The following is a 27,196-nucleotide window of genomic DNA, read 5'->3' as shown; positions in this document are numbered from 1 at the left end:
AGGCGTCGAACGAACGAACTCGAAAAGCAATTCGCAACGCCAATTTCAAGAACAGTAAAAGGTGCGATTCACAAGTGCAACTTGAAGCGGCGTTTAAGAGCGAACCGAGGGCGGCGCCCACCGGGGGCGAGAAAACAATTTGGAATTTTATCGGCGAGGTGGGCGAGGGGGGCGAGTTACCTCTGATTTATGTTCGACATTAGGCGTGAGGGCGCAACTCGCGAAATGCACACACAGTGCGCGAATCCTTACCACTCATACCGTTCATACGCCTCTAGCTAACGAATCTGCATTTAAATCTATATTGAAACAACTACACTGAAAACACGCGTTCAAAAGCCACCACCATAAATATCCAAACAGACTCCGCAATTTAATCCGGTATTTACGTCGTAATACAGAAGTTCTTTATTAATTTTCCAAACTTTCTGGTTAACACAAAGTGTTATTGATAAAGCCAGCTTAATAATGCAAACGGAGTACAGACAGACTTAAAACTTCGTCAGATACCGCGAATATTTCAGTGTCATTCGAATTCAAAAGCTAATTTCACTAAAACCTTAAATGAATCGAGTTGGTCGGAGCTCGCACATTATTTAAGTTGCTCAAAGTTTAAATTGAAAACGCCACCAAACTCTTTGCGGAGTCGGAGTCAAATTTTGAACTTTGCCGCTGAATCGGAAATTTCTTTATAAATATCTTATTACGGTTAAATTCAGTTGGTGTCACGCTGCCGACACTAATGTTATTCGTGAAAGACGGCGACGCGACGGGGCAGGAACTGAGTGCGGCTGCCGGCGAAAATATATGCAAACGGGGAACACGATATTTGACGGAGCTGAAAACGACAAAAGAATTAAGGAAGACGTGCCCGCGCCGCGCGCCCTCTAGGTACAGGACGACACCCGGCGACGTTGACGCGGCGACACCGACGTCTGACACCCGACACCCGCACCCGTCACATCGCGAATTCACTTTATTTTGTAGGCATCTTATTAAGAAATTACCTGTCACTCGAGCCAACCGGGATGGCAACCCCTAGACCAGTTATTTAAATAAATAGCTAGATAAACATGCTAACCCCATACTTTATTATGTCCTTCCTATAAAATACACGTTGATTCACCTAGCATTATAAGTTGATTAGTTGACATTAATTCCACTTTGACATTCCATTAACTCATTAATTATAAATGCGTGGAGAACCATAATAATAGAATAAAAAAAGAAAATTAAAAACCTCCACGACAACATGTGTTTTTAATTTCCGATACATACATTAATATTTCAAGCACACAGCACAACCCTATCTGTTGTTATCTAGGTTATGTGAAGAGAACACATGCAGCCTATTTGAATACAGCGTGTAATAGATGTGTGATTCATGTAAATGTACCCTTAGCAAGTGTATCGCGGGCTAATCTCGCCCCCGCGCACCCCTCGCCGCAATATGCCGGGGGAGGCGGGGGCAACAACGGGGTGTCTCGGAGAAAACGTGTAAACTAATTATGTACATTTTCGTAGCCACTTATTTACATAACCACGGACTGAACCCCGCTTTCACCGTGAATATTTTATTCGTAATCTTTACTTTGACGGTTTAATATGACAGCTGTTGGTTTGTTTGGAGGAAACTTTTAATTTTCGTCGTTTTCTTCCGGTGGTGGCACCCTTTGTATGCGCGTTACTCCGACACCTCCCGCTGGTAATGATAGGTGATTATCGAACAACTTTTTTTTTCGGATAAACGTCTGGGAAACTTAGTAACATGTAATTTGGAATTTTCGCCCAGACTACGGCTGTTGTTCGACAGCGGAAGGTGCTTATTATTTTGATGACTGTTTTCTCTATCTGTAACAGCACCGTTTATTACATCGATACCTTGGAATATAATGTCGATTGTTTAGTAAAAGGGGTAAGATATAATAAATTCATGGGCGCTTGTTTCTTTAGTAAATTAGGTGGTTATACTGTAACAAGCAATTAGTGGAAGTTCTCGGTGCTGGTTGCCTGTTGTGGAGTGAGCAGGAAGCCGATAAATAAAACTATTAGTACGTAATGAGCGAGTGGTCGCAGTTTCGCGGATATTTATACCGCGCCTTCGCGGGAACTAATTTATGGAAGTAAGTACGCGGAAAATGTTTATGTAGGTACTCGGCCCTACCGCCCAGCTCTGTTGACATCCGGCGCTCCTATTAATGTGCTCGCCACGGAACTAAATCAAAAGTGATTACTACAATTACGCAACTGAGACTTGCATGTGCATCCTGCAATTTCACTAATTGGACACCCAAGTAATTTGGGGAATGAATTTCAGTGCAGAATGCAGCCTAGTAATTGTGTGACGTCGTAATCACGCTTTACCGGAATCTTACGGTATAAGGTATTGAGAAACGTAAGAGATCTTTTCACTAAGTCTCATGTGATTTTCAATTATTCAAATGACCAGAATAAGTACGTTTACAATTGTCTGGATTGACTCCGTTTTCTTCCATAAGTATATTGAAAATAGTCTTGTCCGTTTCGATATCCATTATTTTTTTAGCTTTTCTCAATTTGTGTTTATTTTCGTTCTTTTCTTCGTTCACATATCAAAAATTATACAATAAATGCCCCATATCACTTACTTAGAACATAATCCACCACAACCTATTAGTTGTTCTCCATTTTTGTCGAGAGAACAGACTTAGACAGTATTTATTAACCAATGCACATGATTCTTACGACAAAATGTAAACTTAGACTCAATATAATATTGTCCTTTTAAAATATTGATACTGTTTTTCTGAATAAATATTTTTATTTTTTATATTATTGCATTTCGTATTTGGAACATTCTGAGTCGACCACCAAGTGTGCCGGTGGTTGGTGACTAGTGGCGACGTCGTGAGCCTTTGATGCACCATCAAAGACTGACGAGTGACATACTCGCTGCTCATCTCGCGTTGGCGCCGGTGACCTAACTCTTTCTATACGTGGGCACTCTTTTGTTTTTGATATTATTCATTGTGCAATGGCAATGTAGGAAAATTAATTTAGACATAGGTATGTTTATTGAATTGCCAAAACGGTGGCAAGTTATTTCTATGAGCTGTGTTTCTACACGGGTCTGAATGGAGTTCAAGCGATATACAGGTTGTTAGTGATATCTTAACGAATACAAGGGGGATGACTCCGTCCCTCAAAGTTAAGTACATTCTTCGGTATGTTCCTGTGCAATAGACATAACAATTTCTTGTACACAAAAATAATTGTTTAAATATATTTTTTTATAATAGTGTTTCTATATCAACCGTAAAGTTGAAAATCCTGCTACATAATACTTTTTAAACACCTACACACGTATACTTATTCTTAAATTTTGTTTTATTAAACGGAATCGCACTTACAACAAAACAAGGAGGTATTTCTTGATAGATTGATTTAAATTAAATATTTTAATCCTTTTCCCATAAATACCAATCACGAAAAATTCGAGAACATTCTAGTATATTCATGTATCTCGTCAAAACAATCGCTAGGTCTCGTAAAGCTCGAGGTCGCGACATTATCAGCGGGTCTCCATCGCGGTTGAACCCCCCCTCGTTGACATGTCGCGTTTTAACAGTCAGTACGTGAGGGGGGGCCACCCCACTCCCCCAACTGACGACATTAGCAGCCGCAGACACAAGGCACGTCCAGACGTCGGCGTACCTAATGTTGAGATCATATATGAGATGTGACTGACTACTGAAAACGGGGAGCTAGGGTTTGTTTGCATTTCTATTGTATTCTATTTTGTTAGACAAGCATGATAGTTTTAAAAATACATAAGGCTGTATCAAGGCTGTCTTATTAGTACCTGCGGATTTTTCATTTGCAACATAACATAATCTCACGACTATATCCCAATTGGGGTGGTCAGAGGTACATCTGATCAAGTTGAACTAAGTGCCCGCGCTCACCGAGATTTCTGTTAGTTAGAGCATTGCAATATTATTATATTTCTATTTTTGAGATTTAATTTGTTTTTCAACTGACTCTACTATAATGTTCATATAGGTATAAACTGAATCTGAAATGGAAAAACATTTGTCTACTCGACTGGTACTTAAAAAACATAAGTACCGAAATGACAAGAAATGTTTTCAGAAAAAGTTTAGAGATAGCAAGGGCAGTGTTGTATTGTTGATATGAGCCGGACGCCATTGCAATGCCTCCCTCGGGAAATGAAAACAGACTAGACATGTTCCACCCTTTTTAGTGATCCGTACTAAAATTCAAAAACAGACCTTAGAACTACCTACAATCATCGTTTATTGATAACAATGATCGAAAATGTAAAGTGAAACCGCTGTTTCAGTGTTAGGTACTACCTAAACTTAACACGTTCACTGTGTAACTGAAAATTAGATATCAACCCCTCACGTGCAATGTTATTTTTCGATAAAGACTTTGGAATTTATATACATAGACACATTATGGCAAGAAAAAATGTGCCCCACATATGGGACATGCACGTATGAGTTTCAAATGTTATGCCTCATATGTCGTTCATACACATACATTTTAACTCGTAAAAAATAGGCGTGATGTTTTTGCTAAGACGCGTAATTCAAAATTACTAATAACCAGCTATACTAATACGTTTTTAATATTTCGTCTTATTTACTTGAATAATTTTTACATTTAGCTCCCTCTCTTATCTCTTTAAAATTATTGTTATGTCTATATTTCAAAACAAAAATACAATGTACGAAATACAAGTACCTACCTAACGAGGTAAAGCATTCTTAACACGAAGCAGTAAAGATGCGAAACCTAAATAAAGGAGGAGGGGTGAGGTGGGCGACAGTTTTCGCAATATTGTCGCCAAACTTCCCAATTTCGGTGTCGACTTGCGAAACTCCTCGGCGCTAAACGTAAGCACACAGGTGTGGTTGTACCTTCGTACTCGTATAAGTAGGTTGTAGCTGTCGGCGTATGTACGAACGTGACTCCAAATTGGGGGCTTTGCGGGAATTAGCGCCGGATTTGCAAGGAATAATTCGTACAACTCCGCTACGGTTTGAATAGGAAGTTTTGAACTACATTTTTGACTTGTATTTTGTAACTGTGCGATACGGTAAAATAAATTAAGGTTTTTGTGTTTCTTCTATAATAAAACTTTAACACAAAACTGGAAGACGTATTTAATTACACTTCGAAAGTAACTCTGCTTAGATTAGACGGTAGAAAATAGGTAAAATGAAGAAAAACTGTCAAATCATGAAAATATGAAACATTAACAAAGACAGTTGTTAATATCTCAGTTCGAACCACGTTCGAACGGTTCAACAATCGACCAACGAGCGTTATTCATCGGGTAAAAATTCCGAAACGACCGAAATACGCTACGAACAAAACGTGTGATCGCGTTCTGACATCGTTCGCTATGCAATGTGACACCATTAGTGCAGTAAAACGCGAACAATAGAAACAACAGGAGGTGGTGGAATTTCGCGCGCGCCGCACCGCGTCCCCGCCTCCAGATTCTGTCGCTTCGAGATTATACCAGCTTTATTATACCTACTTATTGCCACTACTCTGTGACCAACTACCTAGTTTATGCGCTGAAATATTGCCACTGCTTCCTGTTCAAACAGCTTCACTTTAGAAGTTAATGGACACTTCCATGTGTTTAAACTAAAATTTTGATGATAAGATGATGTTAGTTAAATCGTCGTGATACGTGATTCTACTACCTGCACGGGTTAAAATGTTTACTTTTTTACAACATTATTAAATAAAAATTACTTAACTAAATAAGAATATTTACTAAAACAAAGCTTACCTAGCACTATGTCGATTACAGCATGAGAGTAGGATCATGAGGAATGTGAAGTGAAAAAATTCATGCTTACAAGAAAATGTTCATCACAATACAAACGAAAATTCTTTCCCTAAAGTCAACACTTCTTCTTCTTTATCAGTCTTTAAAGTCAACACTTGTGAAACTAGTACACGATACCTACCATTAATTTCCACCTATAACAGTTACCCATCGTAAGTGTTCCAATAGCAGTAATTTGGTTACTTGTTTTGTTGTTAACTCACTATTTCAACTCAACAGTAACCATTTTAAATTTACCAGAAATTGAAATTCACAGGTAAAATTTTGTCATAGTGTAAAAACTTTTCGTTATTGTATTATTTTGTATAATGCTAGCAATTCACGCTCTATCACTTTTATCTTTGGAGTAGACACGGCACTGAACTCATCAACGACATGATTTTTTTAAATTTCAAAGCAACGCAATACAACACAGTCACACAAACTCTTTATTTTTCACTTTCCTTCCACCGACTGTAACTGGAATACCATTGTATTTAAGTCTATAAATTATGTAATACAAACTGGATTTAAAAAAAAAGAAAAGAAAGGAAAGAAAGGAATAGGGCCCTGTGCTGGGAGGTTTTCTGGCCACGTCTTTCCCTCAGCGTTACAGATTCCGATGTGGTAGTAGTTTTACAGCTAGTTACATAATATGTTATTTAATTTTTTGACGTTCAAATAGCGCTAAGTTTGTAAGCCAATTTTGAAAAATATATATTTTGAATTTAGAACATTAATTATCTCAAACTATCGTGTCTAGCGTCACCTATTTCTTGGTTATGACGTGGTCTGCGTAGGTTTCTTGTCAAGTCGTCGCCATCCGCGCCACATTCCTCGCGGATACCACACATCTAGACAGTTCCGCCTCCTAGCAATCCTGGCATTTCATCACTCTAATGCCAACCAACAATGATCCGCTGGAATGCCCCACTGTAGAATCCTAGCACTCCGACAGCAACAGCAGTTACCTTTTTTTGAAGTGACTACTCATTGATATTGCGTATGTGCATCTTAGATCGATCGTGCGGTAACCAAATACATACAAGACGTTGCAGCTAATTTGGTAGTTCTATTCAAAGATTTTGATTAATCGTTTAATAAAATGACAATAGGTTACAACCCAATACCTATAAAACCATCACGTTACAAACCTCGAGATGATAAGCAATATGCAAAATTTTAGATGGCATAGACTATGAAATTTATTCACATTCAGTATTAAATTTCGCCCTAAGCCAATAATATAATTGAAATAACGCATGGCGGTTTTGAATAGGCAAAAGCACAGTGTGTCATTACACCAACAAACCGCAATTAAAATTGTACGCTTAAGTAATATTTGTTTAAATTCACTAATTATGTCGCCGCTAATAAATACTTACACACAACATCTGCTGTATAATGGCTACCGTGTTGCATTGTAGAAATGTTTTATTTGCTACGCGCGTTCGTCGACAAAACTTATAATTTGTGTTCGTGCGAACACGGTTTTTACGTGATCAGCATGTTGTTTCGAAACTCCGTTGAACTATCAGTTGAACATTTTGTTAAACAAATCTTAATTATTCGAGGTTGTTCTTTATTCAAATGGTTTGTTTTTCGTATCTGTTGTATCTAGTTTTTTACTTGCATTGGCAAGTGTGTATCGGGCCGTGACGGCACCACACCGCGCGGGAGTTTATCTGAGATCTCGTTTGGGCAGGCGCAGATATTAATCAGCGAGATTGACAAAATCGTGCGAGTGTCGAAAATGTGACGCGGCCTAGAACCCGGACCTCCCAGGAAGACGATATTTCACTGAGCGCCGCAGCCGCCGCCCAGCCCCGCCCCTACACTCATTAGGTGCCTCTAATACACATCAATCTTGCTTTCTCCCATATATGAAGAATATTTTAAGCCTCTGTTTAATTAACACGTGGAACTAACACAACATTGAACTTTATCAACATCTTCATCTGATATCAAACTGTACAGAACGCTATGATTTATTATAGTATACTTTCAGTCTTAAAATAACTCGGTTTGACTGAAACGGAAACGACACTATCTAACGCGAGACAGCGTGAGAGCGTATAAAGTCAACACAGTTTTTTGTAGTTTTAATTTAATTATTTGATTGAATCACGCCAACTCTGTTGATGTAGAGAGACAGGCTGATGATGGTGTAATTAATTATACGGGGATAAAAAATGACAGTTTGCAGCAGTACGAGCGATCTTGGTGGCTCTTCAGTAATAATCTCGTAGGTCGACTCGCGGTCATTTGTCATCGCGTCACTCACGCGTCAGCGCCACTGATACGCCCTTTTCCTTTATAGCCATATCCCATGGATACGTTCAGTGAAATTCCACGTTTCAATCTATTAAAATTTACGTATTTTCCAAGCCTTAAATTAACAGACGGCGAACAACTAATTTTCCATACATATTATGGTTTTTCCAGCCAATAATTTTTGTATTCAGGTAGGTATATTATTATTTGATATTTAATTTTATTTAGCTCTGTATAATATTATGTATATTTCAAATCTGTCTCATTGAACCAAAACCTTGGTATTATTTTGCGTCTACAGTTTATTCATAACTATTACTGCAGCCAAAATTTAATTAACTTAAATGATGCATAAGGTAAATGTGATGTTAATAGTCAGTATTGGTGTGAGATTTCAAACGCGTTGCAGTCGACGAGTCGTGACCGTGTCGTGTCGTGTCAAATAATATCTGACACACCAGACTGGCGTGTCTGACACGACACCCGCGCATCCGTCATGACATGACGCTGTGACGTCGCGTCGCCGTGATACGACACTGAAACTCGAACTTCACACTAAAAGATTGATGATTTGCAATCGTCTTGAGTAGTTTGTCTCTGTTGTGTTATTAGGGCCTGCTTGTACTACGTTATACTATATTATAAATACCGGTAGATATATATCTTTTAATTGAGGATGTTAAACTATTGGCTTATTATATAATACCTCAATGACCACGTGAAAGATATTTCCGGATATTTAAGTTTTTCTATAGGCTTTTTTATATAGTCTCGCTCCCTATTATTTAAACATAGCTGACGTGGAGTGGGTGTGGTATATGCACCTCTACCTACCTCTCGGGAATACAAGCGTAAAGCTATGTTATGTCACAACAAAATATACACTCTAAAGTGCAAAAACATTGGCACTCTATTATTACTCATGCGATAAACTTACATTAAACCGGCAAAGCTCAAGGAACTCAAGATCACGGTGATAACGCAACCAGATTTTTTCCCTTCTGTGTGGCATATTGTAAGTCAGCGTTTAAACTATAAAATTAGCTGTAAGTGGCCCTATTATACGGTATGAAATATTCATTGGCCACCGGCAAGGATTGTTGTCACTGGTATTATGCGGCAAAAATCACTTAGGGCTAATTCGAGGTAATAGAGGGAGTGCGGTGCTCCTAGCTACATAAGCACTACATTACGCACTGTATAATATATGTGGTCAAGTGCAGTGCTTTAGTGAGTTCTTTATGCTTCTGTGTGAAATAATTTATTATTTCTTATTATACAGTGTTAACGTGTAGCGCTGCTCATGTCTAATGTAGCACATTACAATTTGCATTATTTTAGCTATACTTCTTCTTCTATCGCGTGGGTTGTGAGGTGGATTACCAACCCCATCAACCCTGTTGCCGGGGTTACTATTGAGCCGCCAAACGCCCCTGACATGGCTCATGTAACGAGTACTAACATCAGTAAGTAGTAACCGGGACCAACGGCTATTTTAGCTATAGCTTGTTTTTAAAGTTGTATGAAAAACAGAAGCGCGGTTATAGAATGTAGACACGTAGCTACGTAGAGCACTGCGATACACCTACTATAGTACCAACTCAATAAAAATATCCTAACTGACAGCATAATTATCAAACTGAGCAGCATTAATTGATTCTTGGCCTCTTAGCTCTAGTCTCGCAAAACTCTAAATCATTATCACGTACCAGTTGAGTACCAAACCCGTCTAATGAGAGGCCGGTCAGGATCTGCACTCGCGCCATCTGTCTGTAATCAGCGATAAGTTAATTAAATCGCGGCAATATGGCGGCCGGTGTAATTGCTATTAATAAAGCGCTTTCCTGTGTAATTAGACGGCAGCGCTCGGATTGGCTGCGCGGGTCTATCGCTACGTGATAACATGCGCTAATGGTGTGACGGCTCCCTATTGCACCAACACGCGATATTGCTCCAACGCTTATCTACGTCGGCACAACCTCTACGTTCAACATCTCGACTAGAGTTTGATGAAAAGTCCATTAGAGGAACAGCCGTCTTTAACGCGCAAAAGATGGTGGCGATTGAGGAAGTTACAACACTAAGATGATACCTTTTATAAAGGTACTTAGGTCGCAACGTCAACTGCAACACGAAACTATGTATATTTCCAAAGTAAGAAAGATAACTACTCTCACACATCGTTTATTGCTGGCTACGGTAATTTTACAAGTGAGCTGTCTTTAATAAAAGGATTACAAGGATGCATGGTCGAGAAAGTTCCAATAGTCCGTTGAGCAGATTCATCTTACGGCGGCGCGCAGGCGCAGGGAACAATGATTGACGAGTTCGCACCTCGCCTCATGCCGGTCTAATTAAGACGACATGCGTTCGCGCACTGCTGCAACTCTTCGCGCTCGTTTAGCTACGAACCCACTAATTTTAAACGTGTGCAACTCTACTAATTATATCATTAGCCATTTTAAAACAATCTTAGTATAAGAAGTTGCAAAGTTGTAGATGCTACATTTGAGTAGCGTCGTTTTAGGAATGTTCGGTATTTCCAAGTTTCCGACGCATATTGTGAGAATGTACAATCTTAACATTATTAATAGTGCAACCTTTCATTCACGCGCCGAGCTCCGTGTGGCATTAATCTATGAGAAATGTCTGCATTTCAACCATGGACGTGCACTTTAACAATGTCATAACAATAACGAGACGTTGTAAACAGGCGCTCCTTATTTCTGTCTTCGGTATCTGCTCATTAAAGCGACTCGTATGCATTTCTCGATGTTCTTTTGCTCGCTCTCGACTTTTCCGCTAACTTTTGGGTGGTAGAATGATGGACGATGTCGGTGGCCATATATCATTGCGGTAATATATCGTACGGTGCGCCGAGTGTCGCCATTAACGCATGCGCGCAATTGCCCGTGTTCGAGAGCACAAATCGACGCGCGCGACCACAGCTAAACGTGCATAAATCTTATTAATGGTATTCTTATTTTCGTCCTCACTCGTTCCTGTAAAATTGTTAGGACGAACGTAACTAACATCGTCCCGCTTTTGTCCAGCTGTGTATGCGAGTTAAATCTCGGTTATATTATGGTGGCTGAACATAAAATTTCCTAGAGAAATCATGCCAATCAAATTCTTATTGTAAATTATGATGCATCTGCACAATCTCCGTAAACGACTTGGGTGGTCGTATCGTTTGTTATGGATGTTGTTATGGTAGTTCGCGGGTCAGATGCCGCATACCAATTGCCGTTGCGCAAGTTGAGATGGCGAATTGTCAAGCGCGCGCCTCGCCTGCGGGCTGGGAGCCTCCGGCATTGTCGACAAAAAGTGAGAGGTCGCTAGAGAAGCCGCGACTCGGCTTACAGCTAAAGATTTGTTGTTTCCGCTCTCGCCGCCTCAATGACTACCATTTTATGTCGATTAGAAGATAGTGTTTCACGCGCCCGCTACCGACACCAGTTTTTGTGACACTCCTTTCTGCTCACAACGAGTTTATTATCGACGATCAGTTTTTAGGCGTTGTTTTTGTTATATCTTTTTCAATATTCGTTGTTCCGTGTTGCGTTCTTTTTTTTACGAATTCTTACTTGCAGTCTTTAATTAGATGAGTTGAGAATGTATAGCCCCCTTGTAAAAAACAACAGGAAACCGCAGTCACATAGTGAAGTGTAATAAGGGCCATTATGTCGACCAACCACAAGCAATTTTACTAACAGTAAACAAAAACATACACCTTTACAAAAATGTCTACCCATTCATCTTTCTCCAACAGGAGACATTAAAGAATGTCTCCGTTAAGAAGGGGAAGGGGAGTGATCGGTAAGAGCTATAATTGTATGCAGCAATACATTCTGGGGCTTTAAATTTTGCTTATGGAACTTGAGAATGGGTGAGAGGATTCTGAACTTTATCGGTGGTTAATATCATGCAGGTTTTATTGCAGTATTTTTTATTCTTAATATTTATTATTGCTGACAATGTCTTCACGGAGGGGAGTGTAAATATAACGACATCTCTCCTTGTGAGTTGGGACACCTAGTTACTGAGGGACGGCGGCATACAGCAGCCATTTTGTGAAATATGAACTGGATTTTCCGGACCCGCCTTGTTCTAATGACCCCTTCTAGGCTTGGTTGCCCGTAAATCACAACACTACTGCATTACTTTAAATAGTTTTAACACTGTCGTATAAAAATCTTGTAAGTAAATACTAAAATACCGGCCAAGTGCGAGTCGAACTCGCGCAAACAGTTCCGTACCATTGACTACGTAAACAACAGTAGGGTAAGGTGGTGCAAGAGTGCGCAGGCGATAAGAGTGCGCATATGGCTCTGTGCAAAAACTGAAAGATATTTGCTGCTAATTTCAATCATGTTTTGAACACCTACTATGCCGGTTTACGCTCCCCAAAAATAATCGCGATTGAGTGAAAACTGTGTCTCTCAGGTAAGCCCGAAGTTTTTTAATGCTTTTTATGTTAAATATCAACTATTTCAATGTGTGATTGTTTTAAAAAAACAACCCACTACAAGTATTTGATTACAATTATTAAACAACCTAACCTGTCAACTTGCCGCTCGAAAGAAATAATTATAATCGCTGCGCAGAGATGGTGCTAGTAAAGTCATTACTGCGATTTGAGAAAAAATGTAAGAGTGCGCACTACGAGGGTGTGTAAGATGGCGCGTGCGTACTCTTACACTACGGTGGATATTTTAGTGATTTCTAATTTTTATGCAATTTTTATTGACTTGCAGCATTACCAGAAGATAAAGGAAAACTGACCGACAAAATTGTCCACTTTCGTTATTAGAAAGAAGAAGCTCGTAAATGCGTCAATGGAGGTGAAGTAAGAGATCGGTTGCTAAATCTCTTGGAATTGCGGTATCTACTTTAAGAAAGAGGTTGCTCAGAACTTTAATTGCAATCAAATCAGGAATATATGATCTTACATTTCCGATAGAAGTAGAACAAAAAACCAAAAAGCCTCGATTAGATTTTAAGACGCCTAAAAAGCCTAAGAATGCTCCCAAAATAAAAAAGTGGAAATGTGGAGGGTGCGACGTAATATATAAAAAAACCTATTGATGAAGACTAGATTGAGTGCTCCGGATGCAAAAACTGGTGGCATGAAAAATGTACAGCGTATACAGGCGTAGGAGCTTACATATGTGCCTTTTGCGTGGACAAATAAACTGCGCACTCTTATCCGTCTCATAGCGCACTCTTACACACACCTGAGTGTAAGAGTGCGCAAATCTCGTTTTGTGATTTAATTGAAATACGTCCAAAGATAATTATTATAGATAAAAATAATATATTCCAAATAATAGTCTATTAGTTACTGTATAATATTTAATAGAGTTGATTTTCCTAATTGCTTTTGTTTTATTTTTAGAACTAATTGAACTTTAAGTGCGCACTCCTGCACCACCTTACCCTAGGTATTTATATCGAGCAAAAAAGGGCAAAAAAGTCACATTTGTTTTAGGGGAGCCCCCGTTAAATATTTATTTTATTTTGTTTTTTGTATTTGTTGTTTAATTATAAGTGAAAATTTCAACTCACTAACTATCGCAATTCTTGTCATACAGCCTGGCGACAGACAGACGGACGGACATACAGACAGCGAAGTCTTATTTATTTATTTATTTGGTCAACCAACGGCAAGTACACTGATACATGGTTACAGTTTGCAGTTAATACATATAAAAAACTAAGCGCCTCGCCACTTACAGGTGGACACAATATGCACAAATACTTGAGGTACTTAATTACAAAATTAAATTAGAGCTAGAAAAAGTAACAACTTCAATGATTAAAAAGTATCTGTTATAGATAAACTTCTCTTATAGATAATCTTAGTAATAGGGTCCCGTTTTTACCCTTTGGGTACGGAACCCTAAAAATAATTGTACATTTGCTAGTTACTGTGCGTTTGTGCAGGCTTTTGTAGTTAGAAAATTCTATTTCAAGGCGAGCATTAGAATGTTTGTTGTGCCGCCGGTGTACCATTAAGTTTTTCTAATAGTTTATTAGCCGCACGCAGGCAGGAGGAACGGCGAGCGTGGCATACAGTATCACACGTCGGCGCAGGCGCATACTGCACTAATTACTTGCGATAATTTGCGATAACCCGGGCCGTAATGAGCAAAAGACGATTCGCGTCGGTCTCAGCATGCGATAATTGCACCTCAACCAAGTAATTGTCGAATAATTGCGCTAATGTGAAAATACACGCTTTAACATAACAATAGAAAGGGGAACTCGATACGCAGGAATAAAAGGTTGTATATTCATAATTTTGTTATTTTGCGTTAAGAAATGCTGAGATTTTAGCACCGAATCCATGTTTCTGTATAGGTGAATGTTTCTATCTATTAAACCTTTTCTACTTCAGCAAGCTGGAAAATAAACTGACACACGATTTTCATTAAAAAGTGTAGGTGCACTAGGTACAGTACCTACTTATATGAAGGTTATGATAAAAATGGAGTACAAGAATTTGGTAAAGGCAAAAAAACAAATTAACTTTGAATAGAGGTCTTGGCTTGGTGCGAAGAGTAGCCCGCAATTACCATGTTTTGCATTGTTGTAGACGGATGTTCCCGACGGTGCGCGTGTCGTTCGCGGGGTGCCGCGCGGAGGCGCGCTACGCCGTGCTGCTGGACGTGGTGCCGGTGGACGGCAAGCGGTACCGGTACGCGTACCACCGCTCCTCGTGGCTCGTGGCGGGCAAGGCAGACCCGCCCGCGCCCGCGCGCCTCTACCCGCACCCCGACTCGCCCTTCTCCGGGGACCAGCTGCGCAAGCAGGTCGTCTCCTTCGAGAAGGTCAAGCTCACCAACAACGAAATGGACAAAAATGGACAGGTAAGCACTATCACAGCATTGTGTTAACACACATTACCTACTAGAAGCTCTAACATCAACAATTCACAAAATTAACTTTATTTGCAGTTGGTGCTAAATTCCATGCACAAATACCAACCGCGCATACATCTAGTCCTGCGGCGAGAAGGCGCAATCAACGCGCCCATCACCGATCTAGAACAGGAAGAGTTCAAGACCTTCGTATTCCCCGAGTGCGTGTTCACCGCCGTCACCGCGTACCAGAACCAACTGGTGAGTACTCTAACAGTTCCGCAGATCCACTTTACCGATGATATGCGCATAAATAATACTCTAAGCGGTTTATTTGGCATAGTGTCTTCTTGTTTCTATCATTTGATTTCGAAAATAGATCAGAGGAGCAAACGTTTGAAATCGCGTCGTGATGTCGGCTGACTATCGACGAGTTCTATTTCTAGCACACTAATTGCATCTCGCTGAAAGGTATGTCCAGTCGAACAAAGGGAGGTGGCACATAATTTTTTGTGTATGGACGGCCACACGCGGGCGCGGGCGACGCCGACGACGGACGGACAGCGCGGCTGACGCGTGCCCGACGGTGACGATTAAAGTTTTCACCCGCGCTAAATATAGGCCCTCGCCGATGCCCGACGCGTTCGACGTTCGCAACTCTATTACCGCTAATGCATTCCATGTATCGCTAATTTGCTCATCAAAGATTTTCTAGGAACCCTAAATTATAGCCTCTTTCATCTGACATTTGTAACACACGTGAGAATTTTGTCGAGCCATAGTCAAGTTGGCGTTGCGAAACAGTGACACGCCGGAGGGCAAACTCGGAAGTAGTTTCTAGGTGCAGATTGTGGCGGTCTTTATGGCAGAACATTTATGCTGTATTTTAACGACACGCAAGATAATTGGCAATATATTTTGTGCATTTTCTCTGTGAGTGAGGGTGGTGGCCGCTGCGGCCGTGTGTCCGCTGGCCGCGCCGCTCGCGCCGCCGCGCATGTGTCGCCACGCGCAATTAATTCTCTGTCACAAGAGCGTTTGGGCGTCTCCAAGTTTCTCGTTTTGTCTCGTCGCGCGTAGTAAAATAATTAGGACGTTTTGAGGTTCATAAAGGAAGCGTTACTTTATATCGACAACGCGGTACATAAATCTTCATTCGTTCGTTAATTAGCTGTTTCGGTTTAGTTTACTGCCTACCTATTCGCCTAAAATCATTTGAAGAGTTTAACTTTATAATGTTAGGTAGAGCAACCAACTTCAAAATAGATTTTCTATCTGTCGTAGTACCAGATAGGGCCTTATTAGCATCTAAATAGGTAATCTATATTGGTCGCTACTTTGCGTTATTAAACAGATATTGCAATTTTAATAACAGTTAAGTTTCACTACTTTGTACGTGATTTGCATAAACTACTGGTAAATTGATTAGATAAACATTGTTGGCGTAATAAAACGCAACAAAATTTAATTTTCATATGAAATAGATCAGTTTCAACTGGTGTAGGTATTTCTAAATTAAAATGACCGGTATTTCAACTATCGATTGATCATAGAGGCTCCACCTCTGCAATCGGCTTCAAATGGCTCCCTAGGGCAGCCATTATTGATTTCGATAGATTCTAACGCCTCTCTAGATTTACTGCTAACACCTAAGCACACATCATCTCCCTAGCGCTATCCCCTTTTCACAGGGTCCGCTTACCTAGCTGACCTGTAGAGTTGACATATCCGGTTGTATCACCTAAGTAGGTACCACTAGGAAGCTATTTATAACATAATTGTTTATTCTTCAAAGATTGAAATAGAATTTGTATTTTTTATGGAATGACTGTAGAATTTTTAAAATATCTTAGGTAACTACTTTACAAAATAAAGAGCGTGATATCGGAGAATCGATCGCGCAGTCCGGCCTGCGCTCGCGCACCTCGCTGCCCCGATTTGGCTGACGTCACATCTCTGACAGCTAAAACATTTGTCGAACAGCGGAGATAGTGTCAATGATAACCCAATCCCTTACAACAATAAGAACACACTTAGCATGTTTGCACCTGCGCGCCCACCACAAGATCGATATGACTTATGCTCGCCGAACAAAAAAGTTACTTTAACAAAAAAAAGAAATGTAGGGAAAATTATCATACCATCGCACATACATCAGCTTGATAGCACTGAATATCAAATTGAAATCTTGTAACTAATCGAAAACCGCTAGTTTTAGTGGAGAATGAAAAAAGTGTCACCACATTTTTATACGTACGCAACGTTTGTTAAATCGATTCAGAATGAAACATCATTATTGGTGCTTTATCATACTGGAACGTTGATATAAGACGAGATAAAGGCTGGTATAAAAAATGAGAATTGTGTTTTTTGTGTGTGTATCGCGGTGTGAGACTGAGCGTCGCCGGCGCGCGCGCCGCGGGGCGGTTTCCCGGGAAAGCGCCGTAGGCCGCCCGACCTGCTTCAATATTTAACATTTTACACCCACCACTCTATTGTCGTGTTCCTCGTCCTGTGTACAATCCTTTGTCTGGAATTCGACTCGCAGCGAGGTGACAATGTTTGTTAGCATTTACGCATCATCCACGATCACAATAAGTTTTTTAGTGTACCCGATGACTTGTGAATTTGTTATGATTGATCGCTCCTTGGAGAGCATCTTTGAGAAAAACGCGAGGATAGAACCTGTCGGGATTCGGGATATTTCGAACTTTTATAGAAAAACATGTTTATTTTACCCAAAGCTTTATTATCTTAGACAATATTTTAGCTGACACCAATACAAAGAGCAAAGTAAGAGTTTGCGACATTCCTACTTGATTCAATGTTAAGTATGTTCATAACAGTATAGTACTAGATAATAAAAGGCAAGCAACAGCATAAAACGATTAGAGAAATCGTGTTAGTATTTCTGTTGGTCATGCTATAGGGACTGTTACACGACTTGAGCAGATAATCACGGAAATAACTGCGCCAGCACAGCGACATGTAGGCACACAAAGACTCTCAATAGCCGCTTAATTGAAATTTATATCTCATTTCTCAGTATCAATAATCAATATTCTAAAATCTCCGAAGCTATTCTCACATTGAGCGTCCACAAACGAGTTCTCTTCGAGTATAATCGAACAATATAATGAAGGAGTAAAGGCAAACACAATTTCAATAACAAAGGGCAGCCATGACAAATAAACATATTTCACGGGCCAAAATGGCTGCGGTCAGGTGTCACGCGCGTCCCTCCCGCGCCTTGCCTCACCACACTTCTTTTTCTTCAATAATCGATTCATTCTTCTCAATGTGATCCTTTGCATTTGTTAACTTAAGTATAACTCGCTCTACTTTCAACTTGATTATATCGTCATTATGATGGTGATTTATGAATGAATCGATCGTATATTATATGTATTCCAGTCAATTAATTATGATAATGCTACATTTTCACAATAGGTAAGTAGGTTTATGTTTGCAATATTTTTTGTTTGCTTCATCAGTGTTTTTCGTGTATCTGTTTCTGTAATTACTTGACTCATCAATTATAATTTCATGGCATTTTTCGAAAACAAGAAAATCAATTTTATGAATTGTCATTGCATCCGTACATTTTTCAACAAATTATACGGCTCGATAACACGAACCTCACATAAGTCAAAAATACAAGAAGTCAACGTACTTGGTTAAAGTGGATTTAAAATAATTTAAGACGAAATAATTTATTGGGCCTGTATCTCTTTCTTGCCTACTGTATTTTATGGCGAGTGTTGTAGTACGATCTCTCTCGCACACGCTATCGATCACGAGAGGTGTGACGTCACGCAGAGCCGTCGTGTGCGGCCCAACTGAATTTATTGCGTCTGCGCACCTAGTCACCAGAGAAAAACTGAACGTTTGTTGCATTCGAGCTTTTAATTATTTTTGAACTGATGAAATGTTCTCTTTCTCCACAAGAAAGTAAAAGGAAAAGAACCTTACCCAATTCTAATTTTATGACTGTCGGGATTAAGTTATGTAGGTGTTCTAATATTTTGTTATAGTAACTCCTTTTTTACTGAAATAAAAACCATGTTACCAGTATAAAACGCACTACTTATAACCTCTGTGCTTTATGCCAAGTGCTGTCACCCTGACGGCTGTCAATTTATTTCCGAATTTTCAGGGATTTTCAATAAAATAAATGCAATTGTAGGCAATACCGTGGAAATGTGGCAAATTGCCTACTCATTGATCTTTCGTGTTTACAGTCTGAATTACGGGCACGAGTGTAAAGTGGACCTTATATTATCGGTGGGCCCTTTGAAAGAACTGTTCACGAGGCTCAACAGAGACACTTCCGTTGTAACGATATAAGTAAGGTTCTCCCGAATGTACAAGCCACATCGAGATGAGTCTGGCAGCTTTATTATACTGCCGAGCTTCCGTAACAAGAAACTTAAACTTTCTTGATATGTGGATGTGTCGAATGCTTCTGAAAGTGATAACACAAATTGCCGATGACCTTTACAACATACACATGATTTCATTTATATTGTCTATTGGGAGCATCTCGGAAAGCTTGCAGCTGATCGAAATACTGGACGAGGATGAGACCATATGAAATTATACGAACGTAACCGTGATGTGGCTTCATTTCAATCCATACGTCCGTAGTTAATCATTGTAATAAAAACAATAATGGAAAAAAAATGTTTAGTAGTTTTAATTGTACACATAAACAGCTTATATATGTCACCGTAAAATTGTAAATAACGTTAGATTATAATCTATCTCGCGAGATTGTGAACTGTCGAAAAATTGTGAAACGTAATATACTGCTTACAATTTAACGTATTATTATTCGTCAGATTATAATCTATCGAAGTAAAACTGTTAAATCACAATCTTACAATTGTCAAATTGTCAACTGTCCGACGGCTGTCCCTGATTGGTCGGCCTTACAGTAGACCGTTCTGTGTCCATAGAGTTAGGAATAAAACACAGGTGTCAGTCAAATAAAATAAATGCTCTTCAAGATTGTGAAATCAAGTACGTATTTATTAATTATTTAGTAAGTAATCAATAATTCTGACATCACATGGTAAGAAAAAATGTATCAAAATTAAAAAATCTGAAACGTATCATTCAGTATACTTTTCGTGTGTAAGATAAACATGCTGGCGGCATAGGGGTGGCCCAAGGGCCACCCCCGCCGCACCCTAACCTACTGTTATGCCTTGTAAAAATTATGACAAAACACTATTATTCTAAAAAAGAATTATGGATATCTATTTATTAATCCCAAAAATAAGTTATACCTAACAAACCAGTATTCCTAGATGTTATTATGGGAAAGTAAAACTATTATGCTAAAAAACGTTATGCAAAAAGGATTATGATAATTAAAATTATGACAAAAACATTTATGCATTTTAAGAGAATCCCAAATTAACATTATGCTCACTCTAATAGTTTTGTAACTCTATGGTATAGCACGCGAGGTGCGTTTCGTATCACAATTTGACGGTTTCACTTCGATAAATTATAATCTACCGAAAAATAATACGTTAAATTGTAAGCAATATGATACGATTCATAATTATTCGACAGTTCACAATCTCGCGAGATTAACTAACGATAGATTATAATCTAACGTTATTTACAATTTTACGGTGACATATACATCCTACTGCTGGGCACAGGCATCCTCTCAATCAACCGGAGGGGTATGGAGCATACTCCACCACGCGACTCGTACTGCGGGTTGGCGGTGTTTTTACGGCTAATAGCCGGGACCACCGGCTTAATTACACTCCAAAGTACTGAATCACCTTACTTTTTCAGTCAATCAGTTGATTTTAGATCGTGAGCCTAACGCTGTAAGCGCTAGACGACGGAGGTTTTTTAATTGTAGAGGTACAGTACTACAGTACAGTACAACATTTTATTCATTCTATGAGATACAGGTTCTGCTCATCCAGAAGGATATTTTAGTATATTTTACTATGGTGCCTGTTAGCGAATGTTTCTAGGATAAGATGCATCTTATCAACCAGGGCTGCAACCAGGGTTGCATAACCAAACCCCTGTCTTAGAATTATTGATATGCATCAATAGCGGTGTCTTCTATCTTTATTGCAATTAACATTCGACAACTCAAAGTTTCACATTGAAAACTTTGATACTATTAATTCGTTAAATTGTTGGCACTGTCCGTTTGGTGGAATCATTATGGTGGCGAGTTGTCGATGCCGCATGCAACTTTGTATTCGCGATTTATTGTCGATAAAGCATCGCACTGGTTTTCTGGAAGACATAACTGTTCACAGCTGTAGGTCGTTTCAAATTTACGAAGTTGCTTCGCTAACAAGTGTCAGTCTTTGCACAATCATTACGTTCAATAACAGCTTCGGAACTTAGATGTGGGTTTATTTCTATTTCTTGTCGGTGATTACATTTAATAATGGGAATGGAACATTACATTGTAGATATTTGGGTCTATTAACTAACATTAAACTGTGTAAACAAAATATCAAATCGTCGTCTTTCCCTATTGAATAAACAATCTCAAACAAGCTCTTGCTTGATCGACCACAATCGTTGTACCGACCTAGTAGGTACCATTTTGAAATCGGCTTCTGTACCAGTTTGCTATCGACACGTTGATTCTGATAAGTTTTCTTTATAACATTTATTTTATCCCTAATTGTTTCATGTGTAGTATTTCTCAATTTATACATGTAGGAAAATGTGAAGAACGGAACGTAAGATTGATAAGAAAGTAAGAGATAATACTATAGAAGGATAATGAATGGGGATTTGGTTGTACATACAGAAACACACACCGGGGTAAGCAGAGATTATGAAATTCCATTTGCTTCGATCCTGACACACTTGTCTTGCTTCCAATTGTTTCATACACGCACGCCGGTTCAGAGTAAATCGTACTGAACCTTTTCTAAGGACATTTCCAATTTGGTCAATGTACGTCTTTCTTGGTCTTCCTCTGCCAGCCCTCGTAAGCTTTCGTAATCCTATTATCCTTCTATTAATAAGGATTGTAGATTTTAAAGAGTCCTCCCGTCGGCCGTCTCTCGTCACCGCAGTATGTCTACCGCGAGATATGCAGGGAGCTAACGTGACATTTATTTATTCCTGACAATGTTCCCGTCGTGTCGACGTCGCGTCTCTTTCTTGTCGTTTACATTACGAGCACACCCGGTGAGAAAGTGCTTCTCTTTCAACTCGCTATTTAGTTTTCTTTAGAAATATTTATCCTTGTAGGTAATTTTAAATGTGGTATCATTTTGAATGATCATTGTTGATCATATGGATAAAAGCTTTAATGTACCTACTAACCAGATTCAACTACTTGATATCAACTTTCCTGAAGTAGCCAATTAACTAGGTATAAGAACGGATCTAAAAATACCGAATTTCTCATTTGCTTTTTTTGTACCGCACGTGTAGGACATGTGTAGTGCTCATGTTTCTGAGTTAAATCTGCGAGGAGTAGCGCAGGCTGCGAGTGCTTCCATAAACAATACATCACCACTCCAATAATTAGAGCGTCGTTTGCAGCGGCGGGCGACGCTCATCTCTCTCCTTGACGCCTTTTTGTTACATTTTTTGTTTCCCGCCCGGGAATAATGTCATTATGGCGCCTTTAATGTTGTCAGTGAGCGGAGCGGCCCGCCGCCCAAGGCGAACGTTTGTTGATACTTAAATTAGGTTGTTTTGACACGCCTCGTTCTTATGTTTGTACTAAATCTAATAAACGTCGGTAGCGAGAAAACGTCCCATTCATTACACCGCCGCGTTCTCTGTGATATATTTTCAGTAGCTTCATGCAAAGAGTCCCATCGTCGTGCCGTGCCAATAGACAATACTCAATATCATTCACGGGGAAGGAATGCGTTAAACAAACTTGAGGCATTGAAAACAATTACGGGCGGCCCGACAGCGAGGCGAGGCATAAATAATGTATTATACGTCAATATTGTCAGCTACTACTCGTATTGTAGGCGCACTCATTACGTCAGGCGCAGGCGCGAGGCGAGAGCGCGGCCATTGTAGTCAATGGCGTTCGCCAGGTGGGTGTGCAAGTGTAAGTAGCTGGTGGTGACCCCCGACACGCGCGACCGTCTACCATCCACCAGCCCGTACCACTCCTGGGCCGTGTTAGCACACATCTCGTTATGGCCCGCTAAGATGTTATTCATACCGACCTGACAATGCGCGCATTCATTTTCAGTATCTCCTGCGACACTTTTTACTTAGAATATTAACATATTTATAGAATCCATGTTACACGAACGACGGCTGACAACAAGTACAGTATGATTCTTTGTGAAGCTTCCTCTGAACTATTTTAGAAATCATTAGTCTGGTTGTGACACGCGCTTTGTGAAATTACTCACCGAGCCACCGAAGACTTGTCACGGAGTGGTCAATATTTTGTAACTGTTTATTATGCCGCTTTGATCCATTGTCTTGTGCGGGACATTTATCAAGACGGTTCGTAGATTAACGCGCCCCTGACACAACACATCAAACAGAAGCATAAATTCCTTTACAAAAATTAAGAAGTTAATCGACGCTACTGAGGAATGTCTCAAAATAAAGTGAATTAATGAGACGCCTGGTCGGATGCGATCATCTCTCACAATAATTTAGTGATTGGAGTAGAGAGCGAATTTAGCATATCTTAATCGATACTTCGTTCCACTTCATAGCCCGTACATGTGTTGTATCTCTTTAGAAGATTATAATGTTGTGGGTTAATTTTGAATTCAGAAATGCTATCAGTGTAATCTGCTGATTGGGTTCATCGTCCTAAAATATCAGCTGAGTGCGAATTTGCCAGAGTATGGTGCAATTACCTGGCGTGCGGCATCACGGCATGTAGGTGTGGTGGAGGAGGCGGCTCCATCGGCAGGTAATTAGCTGCCGACTGCGGCGCTGACAGACTGACACCGCGATACACCGATGACTTGTTTATTGCGAATTCTTAAAAAAAAAACATTACGAATTTAACACCTCTGAAACTTTTAAGAATATGCTAAACATCAATATTGGTTTAATGCGCTAGGCTATTAGGCGAGCGAGGGCTATTAATGGAGACCGGTTTCCGAGGAAGGCTTTGTCATAAATATTAGTCACAAATTGTGTGGAACCGCAGCGGGAGCGCCACTCAGCGAGGGGGCGATTTCTCAACGAGCTGCCTGTGCTGCCTCCGCGGCCAAACACATTTTTTAACACCTCTCGGCCCGCACTTAAATCAAACATTTACTTTATGGGTGCATCGACACAACTTCTTAACAATCTGCACGGACTTGGCATCGCATGAAATAATTAAGTTATGCAAATATTGTAACACCAAGTGTAAAATTATGACCGAAAAAATAAATGCACGAAGCGAATACACAAAGTTTCTCGTTAGAATGTTCGATCGATTATAAAAACTTAAGAGATTATAACGACATGGCTTACCTAACGTGTCACGTTATAATTAAAATGTAATATATTTATGCTAAGCTCAGTGTCGATAATGGATAAACTCCGTACGTCGTAATATCGTACGAGCCAACTAAAATGATAAATAGATGTGGAATGTCGTCAATAAGTTAACCTTATTAGAGTTGGTACGTAGCTCCGCGGGTGGCGGGCGCTCGGCGCGCGGGCGCGGTGTTCACACTACGCCACCGGCCGCACCGCGCCTCCCGGCGGACACCTATACTGTTGCATCATAAAACCTGCTCTCTTACTCTGAACGACCACTTATGATAATCGCTGCCCATGTTCTTAGCAACGTAATGTGTCTAATTGAATCCGTGTCCATACCACACTTCACTTAATTGATTTACTCTATTTAGCATACCATTTGGTAAACAAATATTTAATAAGCAATTTATGAAACGCTTACATTATACTAACTTCTGATAACTTTTGTTTCAGATCACGAAACTAAAAATCGACAGTAATCCGTTCGCGAAGGGGTTCCGTGACTCTTCACGTCTCACTGAATTCGAAAGGTGACTATCAACTTTGAGATGTTTATTGTATGGTGTCGGATGTTTACGTGACTATAGTACGATCGTTACATCAATAATCTGTGCACAAATGATAATCAAACGTCTATATTTATCTGCTATTATGAACGGTTTCATTATCTTAATATTCCATTTCATCATGAATATGACAGATTTGGGATGTTTCTGCGATTGCGCATTCGACACGCTCTCAGAAACAAACACGAGTCCAGTGGCACTGATTGATGCCTCCGTGTACCCAATTACACCTCCATCTTTATTACTTCTTAGCAATCGAATCGATTTAATTGTTGGCACAGATCGATGGTACGTTCGTATCCGTGTAATTTGTAATTCTACGATTTCTCTTAGAACATTCGCTAACATAACTTATCATTACTTGCTTTCTTGATTTGATATCATTGTGGCAAAAAAATTATTGATCAATAAGCTAACTGAATCATACAAGTGCTAAATGTTTGATTTGAAATTTGTTTCTTTGTCGAGATTCTATATCACGGGGGAACACGAAAGAACATCAGTCTTCCCCGACGACCCGCGCATCAGCGCTGCCAATCATAGGTGATATTCATTTATTGCAATCATTACATCATAAGGTTATTCTTTAATCGATAGAAGGTGGGCTAAGTATGGATGTTTGGGATTTCAGGGAGACGATGGAGTCGATGTTAGCGGAGCAGCACTACCTGCGGTCGCCGCTGCGACCGTTCGACCTGGACCAGCACAACAACAACCTGACGTTAGAGGAGAAGGCGATCCTGGCAGCGCGGTCGCAGTTGTTCCTGCGGGCAGCGTACCCGCTGTATGGCGTGCCGGCAGCGGCGCTGTGGGGGCAGTGGGCGTGCCTGGCGCCGCAGCTGCTGGCGCAGCAGCACCTGGCCGCGTCAGGGTCGGGGTTGCAGTTGCCGCGGCCCGTGTACCCGGGTGGCGTGGGCGGCATGGGCGGCGTGCCGGCCAGCCCGCTGGCGCAGCACCGTTTCTCACCGTACCCGGCGCGACGCGCGTCCCCCGGCTCGTCCCCGGACTCGCTGCGCGACGCCAGTCCGCACCCCGCGCCACTGCCGCCGCACACCCCGCACCCGCACACCCCACACCCCCCGCACAGCCCAACTTAGTGATAAGAGTAAAAAAAAACTCCCCAAGATCTCTGTAGATGCGATGTAAGAATGTTTATATAGATCATTTTGATAGAAAATGAAGAAGGTATTTGCATGTGCGTCGGCGCGAGCCGCCCTGCGGTAATAGCAATGGAACGCGTTGTGCTTGAACTTAACGACGAGGATGTACCGACAGTCTGAAGTGAAACAGGAAAATGACTTGAGTGTGAACTGAAAAGACACGTGATTTGTATGGGGTTCGACCGCTACTTCTTGTGAGGTACACGGCCGTTTATCTGAAGAGAAATATGGGTTTTTTGTATGATATTGTAAAATAATTATAAATACATTTAAATTTGTAACTACATGTTATATGTTCCTAATAGTTTTGTCTAGTAGTGATGGTTTACGCGAAATTAATGTTATAGTTGTAGCAGTAGGATAATGAGCATTGGAATGCATTTCAAACATTTGGCTACTGTTATTGAGTGGCTATTGTGGTGGCAGTGATAGCCACTGAGATAATATTTTAATTTGCTATGTTCGACGCACCTGATTTCCACTTGGTTAGGTAAATGTGCAATACATCAGAGAAACTAAATTGTTTTTTCGATCTTAGAGTAATTTAAGAGTAGATGTATTTAAACTGTAGAGATTATAATTGCTGTCTGTGTTCTCGGTTAATTCCATTGCAGATAAGTTTCAAAAGGACACATAGAAGTACCTACACAGTTACATTGTAGCTAAATTATAGTTATTATAAATAATATATTGCTAAAATGCGAAATTAAATGTTTGTTAACATAGTGTTTTGTTTTATTTCAACAAATGAGGACGTAATAAACGACCCTCACACATGCAGCGTTTACCGGTATCGGCCCACTAGGGCCGATTAATTCTTTTAAATATAGCCCTCTCAGACGACGCCCTGAGTCGAGGTTCGAGCACAACTGGGGGCCCTCAGGACTGTTGTCTTAAATATTTTGTACCGGGTGAGAGTCCTCAGAGCTACGACCTTGGCCGGCCAAGTAGTTAATGCCATCTGAGGCAAAACTACAACAAATCACGTTAAAATATACCTACCTA

The 27,196-nt window shown here is 40.2% G+C and overlaps 1 protein-coding gene across 2 annotated transcripts in view; it reads left to right on the top strand.

Moving 5' to 3' along the window:
- The window catches only part of LOC126369471 (T-box transcription factor TBX20-like), a 39,715-nt gene extending 12,799 nt beyond the window's left edge, over positions 1-26,916 (top strand). Inside the window, exons 3-7 of one of the 2 annotated variants that reach the window (XM_050013889.1) lie at positions 14,724-14,997; positions 15,085-15,249; positions 24,919-24,995; positions 25,500-25,574; positions 25,663-26,916. In XM_050013889.1, the coding sequence (XP_049869846.1) occupies positions 14,724-14,997; positions 15,085-15,249; positions 24,919-24,995; positions 25,500-25,574; positions 25,663-26,128 (1,057 nt within the window). In that variant the 3' untranslated portion in view covers positions 26,129-26,916. The remainder of the gene's footprint in view (positions 1-14,723; positions 14,998-15,084; positions 15,250-24,918; positions 24,996-25,499; positions 25,575-25,662) is intronic. The other variant, XM_050013898.1, reaches the window with a different exon arrangement.
- Positions 26,917-27,196: the final 280 nt, after the last annotated feature.

The sequence above is a fragment of the Pectinophora gossypiella genome, chromosome 1 (genome assembly GCF_024362695.1).
Source record: "Pectinophora gossypiella chromosome 1, ilPecGoss1.1, whole genome shotgun sequence".
Taxonomy (NCBI): Eukaryota; Metazoa; Arthropoda; class Insecta; order Lepidoptera; family Gelechiidae; genus Pectinophora; species Pectinophora gossypiella.
Note: the sequence above shows the minus strand (reverse complement) of the source record. Positions and strands in the feature narration are given on the sequence as shown.